General features: G+C 34.2%; 1 protein-coding gene across 2 annotated transcripts; it reads right to left on the bottom strand.

Moving 5' to 3' along the window:
• Positions 1–417: 417 nt before the first annotated feature.
• LOC128882418 (uncharacterized) lies at positions 418–3,092 on the bottom strand. 2 transcript variants are annotated; one of them, XM_054134017.1, is made up of 4 exons: positions 3,038–3,092; positions 756–1,246; positions 612–680; positions 418–530 (listed from the first exon to the last, which is right to left on the bottom strand). In XM_054134017.1, the coding sequence occupies exons 1-4, from the start codon at positions 3,079–3,081 to the stop codon at positions 448–450; spliced, it is 687 nt and encodes a 228-aa protein (XP_053989992.1). In that variant the 5' UTR covers positions 3,082–3,092; the 3' UTR covers positions 418–447. The 2 variants fall into 2 exon arrangements, with proteins under 2 accessions (XP_053989992.1, XP_053989991.1); XM_054134016.1 differs by having other exon boundaries at positions 448–680.
• Between the last annotated feature and the right edge of the window lie 683 nt (positions 3,093–3,775).

Here is a 3,775-nt window from a genome sequence, read left to right as displayed (position 1 = left end):
GTGATATTGAACTGCTTTTGTCATTTGTGATTTTAATGATAAAAAAGCTTCCGTATATGTGTCAATCCATTTTTCAATTCGTTCGTGTTTCTCCAAGGTTTGAATAATAATAATAGTGAAAAATAGTAATTCTCAGGTTGGGTTTGAACATTGTACTTATAATGATTGATAAGATACCCTCTTTTTCTTTTTTTAACAAAACATAGATGCACGGTTTTCATAATATTCAGTTTTTTCAGACGGTCTATTTTTAGTAATGTCATACCACGTAGCAAAATCGTACAGGTGCATAGAATTTAATTCCTTAGGTCTGTTAGTATAGTAATCATCTATGAGGGATGGACAAAATATGTCTGTGGATTCACCTTCCAGATTCTCAATTTCTTTGCGAGTTTTCAATTTTCTGCTTCTAAATATATTTTGTAGAGTAATTATAATTAGCGCGCGTCAATAAAATGAAAAACACGTATTACAGAGGCCCACCGTTAGGCGGGTCGTCTTTTCCCCAATATATTGTATATCCATGTTACCTATCCAAACCATGAGAACAGAAGGATTAAAATCATTGATACGGACTTCTTTTATCGAACGTGGAAGATCATAGAATCTACCTTTTGCTTTCAATTGTTTTCTAGCACCTATAGAAACAGCTACATCCCTTATTGTCATAGTCTCTGTAACTGGACGTGGAAATGAAAATCTACTTTACAGAAAGAATTTTTAGTTTTTTTTGTTGCGTAGACAGTAACTATTACATTTATGGATTTGATGTGTAATAAGACGCCTATATAATTCTGGCGACACATGCGGTGACGGCAATCTGCAAGTGACGTATTTCATAATGAATGCTGCTACTTCTTCCTTCGAGGATTTGTCGATTATAGGAGCATCTTCAATCCAAATTAAAAGATGAAAATGTTGTAATCCCCGGCTTTGATATTTTCTGCGCCAAAAGTAATGAGTGACCTTCCCAATCGGATTGTCGGGCGAACAAATGAAGTCCAGCACAGCGTGGAATTTATTATCTATAAATCGAGCAGTTGAAACGGGATCAGAAGCAATGAGTTCGTTCGGCGACATTTTAGCCATCGATGGCCCGTTTACTTCACGAAGATATTCTATTAAATCTGACCATAGCCACTCAGCTGGACTGAGCGTGAGGAACCATGTAGCTGGTCCATAATGGTATATCATACAATTTGAATAATTTCTCGGTTTTTGCCAATATTGGGCTGTATTACGTAATCTGGAAAATATAGTGTTCAAATTCGTTTACAGCTGATCTTTAGAGAGCTGTTCTAGAAAACCAGCAGCTGTATATATTTCACGTGGATCAGCGACATTCATTTTGTGATAAATCCCAGCGTTCAATTGGCGCATATTGGTGTCGTGTAATAAATGAAAAACTTCAAAAATCACTTTATCAGTAACATTTCAATTTCTTGCAACAAGACCTTCTGTCATGTGTCGTGCATACTTTTGAGAACTTAAAGGACTAAGTCTGACCTTTCTTTTTCTATATTATTGTAATACAATAAATTATTTATTACAAATAGTGGATTTCTGTTCATTTTCTCATTATTTAAATTTGTTACAAGACTTTCTGTCATGCGTCCTGTGAACGTATAAACTGTATTCTAATACAATAAATTGTGCGTTACAAATAGTTGATTTCTTTCTTTCATTTCTCGCTTCATCTTTAACATTTAAATTTCTTGCAGTGAGACATCCTGCCATGCGTTCTCTCTCCCTTTACAGTTCATACGTACACAGAACGTGTGACAGAAAGTCTTGTTGCAAGCAATTTAAATGTTTATCATGAAGTGAAAATAAAAAAAGTGATCCACTATTTATAACACACAATTTAATGTATTAGAACACTTATTCTTATTTGCACAAAATGAACATTTACTGAAATTTGTATTATAAACTGTACACTCAAACACCAAATTTATATATATCTTTTCACAACGACCAGGTAGATATATTATCACTTATAACCATATACTTCCCAATACAATATCATTACACGTAGCCTTTAAAATAATTATTCAATTTGCGGCGTCCAAATGTCACCAATACAAACTGACAGGTTATACAGGTTTAGCTTCTACACTATTTAGCTTCTTCATTTCATCGCCAAAGTGCGGAGCAGTCAATTTACATGAGTTGTCATTAGGGTCTGAACGTCTGCACTGTTGAACACAGCATTTTAGCTGCACATAGTTGGGAAGCACCGAATTTGTCATTGTGTTATACAGTGTCGCCTTTGCACTTTGCTGGAAAGCACCTTCATGTACTGGCAGCTCATTTCGATTTCACTTCTTTTTCTACTTTCTTGAATTTTTTTTTAGGGGGATCTTCTATTTTTCTATGATTACTCTTTAAGTCCTCCACTTTTTCATGTTATATATTTATATTCAAATTAGGAGCGGAATTCAAATGGATTAACGCATTGAATCAACGAACCGCCACGTACATTGTTAAAACATTCGACGTGGGTGATCAAGCGTGAGAAAGTCAAAAATCAGGAGAGAAAAGGGAACGTTCGCTGAAAATACTTAAGGGAGTGGACTCCCGTGCCTTGTATGCGCTCGTACGCACTCACACAGCTCCACATCACTGTATACGTACACGGAACTACAAGGGTTTCGTATTTTCCTATTTTTGTCTCGACAATGCAAATTTGAGAACTCTCAATAGTCGTATCCGCTAGATAAATGTTCAAACTAGAGTGCAAGCTCCTATAGGTAGTCTACTTTTGCTTTTTTCTGTCATAATTAACAATATTCAGCAGCGTATACTGCTGAATATTGTTAATCGCAGACTTTCACATAATTTGTCAATTTAAAACTTTGACAATATGAGTACATTTTCATTTTATTGTGTTTTAAAATATTTCTAAGGATATTCATTGCCCCAGATACCCCTCCTCTCACAGGCTTTCAGATAATTTGTCAGTTTAAAACGCTGACAATATGAGTACATTTTCATTATTTTACATTTTAAAATAATTCTTATTCATCAAAACCTTGACCTTGCCTGGCCACGCCAAGCATTTGACTTCCAGGCGACGGACATCTAGGCAAATGTCTAAACAGTCTCAGTTTGTGGTTGATACAATATTTAGCTTCTTCATTTTATTAGTAACATTTAAATGCAACAAGACTTTCTGCCACGCGTTCTGCGTACTTCTGAACTTTATTCTAATACAATAAATTATGCGTTACAAATAGTTGATTTCTTTTTTTCATTTCTCACTTCATCTTTAACATTTAAATTTCTTGCAGTGAAACATCTTGCCATGCGTTCTGTATACTTTTGGAAACTTAAAAAACTGAAGCTGGTCTCTTTCCTATATCTGGCTTCAGACAGATTATGTATATTGCAGACTCTACGCTTACTATAATAAAAGACAAATGTATTTTTATTTTAAGGTCTACATTAATTTGCAAGTAAAATAAGGTTTGTATGTGTTATTTACAAATAAAATTAATGTCATATGAATAACGCAGAATTTATTATATTACAATACCAGATTCAGTCCCTTAAGTTTTCAACAGCACACAAAATGCATGGCAGAAAGTCTTGTTGTAACAAACTTAAATGTTAAAAATGAAGTATGAAATGGAAAAAGAGGTCCACTATTTCTAACCCACAATTTATTATATTACAATACCAGTTTCAGTCTTTTATGCTTCCAAAGTACACACAACGCATTGCAAAATGTCTTGTTGTAACAAACTTAAACGTTAAAAATGAAGTATGAAATGAA

This window comes from Hylaeus volcanicus, unplaced genomic scaffold, assembly GCF_026283585.1.
Source record: "Hylaeus volcanicus isolate JK05 unplaced genomic scaffold, UHH_iyHylVolc1.0_haploid 11671, whole genome shotgun sequence".
NCBI classification, from domain to species: Eukaryota; Metazoa; Arthropoda; class Insecta; order Hymenoptera; family Colletidae; genus Hylaeus; species Hylaeus volcanicus.
Note: the sequence above shows the minus strand (reverse complement) of the source record. Positions and strands in the feature narration are given on the sequence as shown.

Excerpts from the sequence above, each read along its gene's own strand:
- LOC128882418 (XM_054134016.1), bottom strand. The coding sequence starts at position 3,081 with ATGTCCGTCGCCTGGAAGTCAAATGCTTGGCGTGGCCAGGCAAG. Across the intron at positions 1,247-3,037 it reads GCTTGGCGTGGCCAGGCAAG|ATTACGTAATACAGCCCAAT; the intron begins GTCAAGGTTTTG and ends TATATTTTCCAG. Across the intron at positions 681-755 it reads TACACATCAAATCCATAAAT|TTACAGAGACTATGACAATA; the intron begins GTAATAGTTACT and ends TTCCACGTCCAG.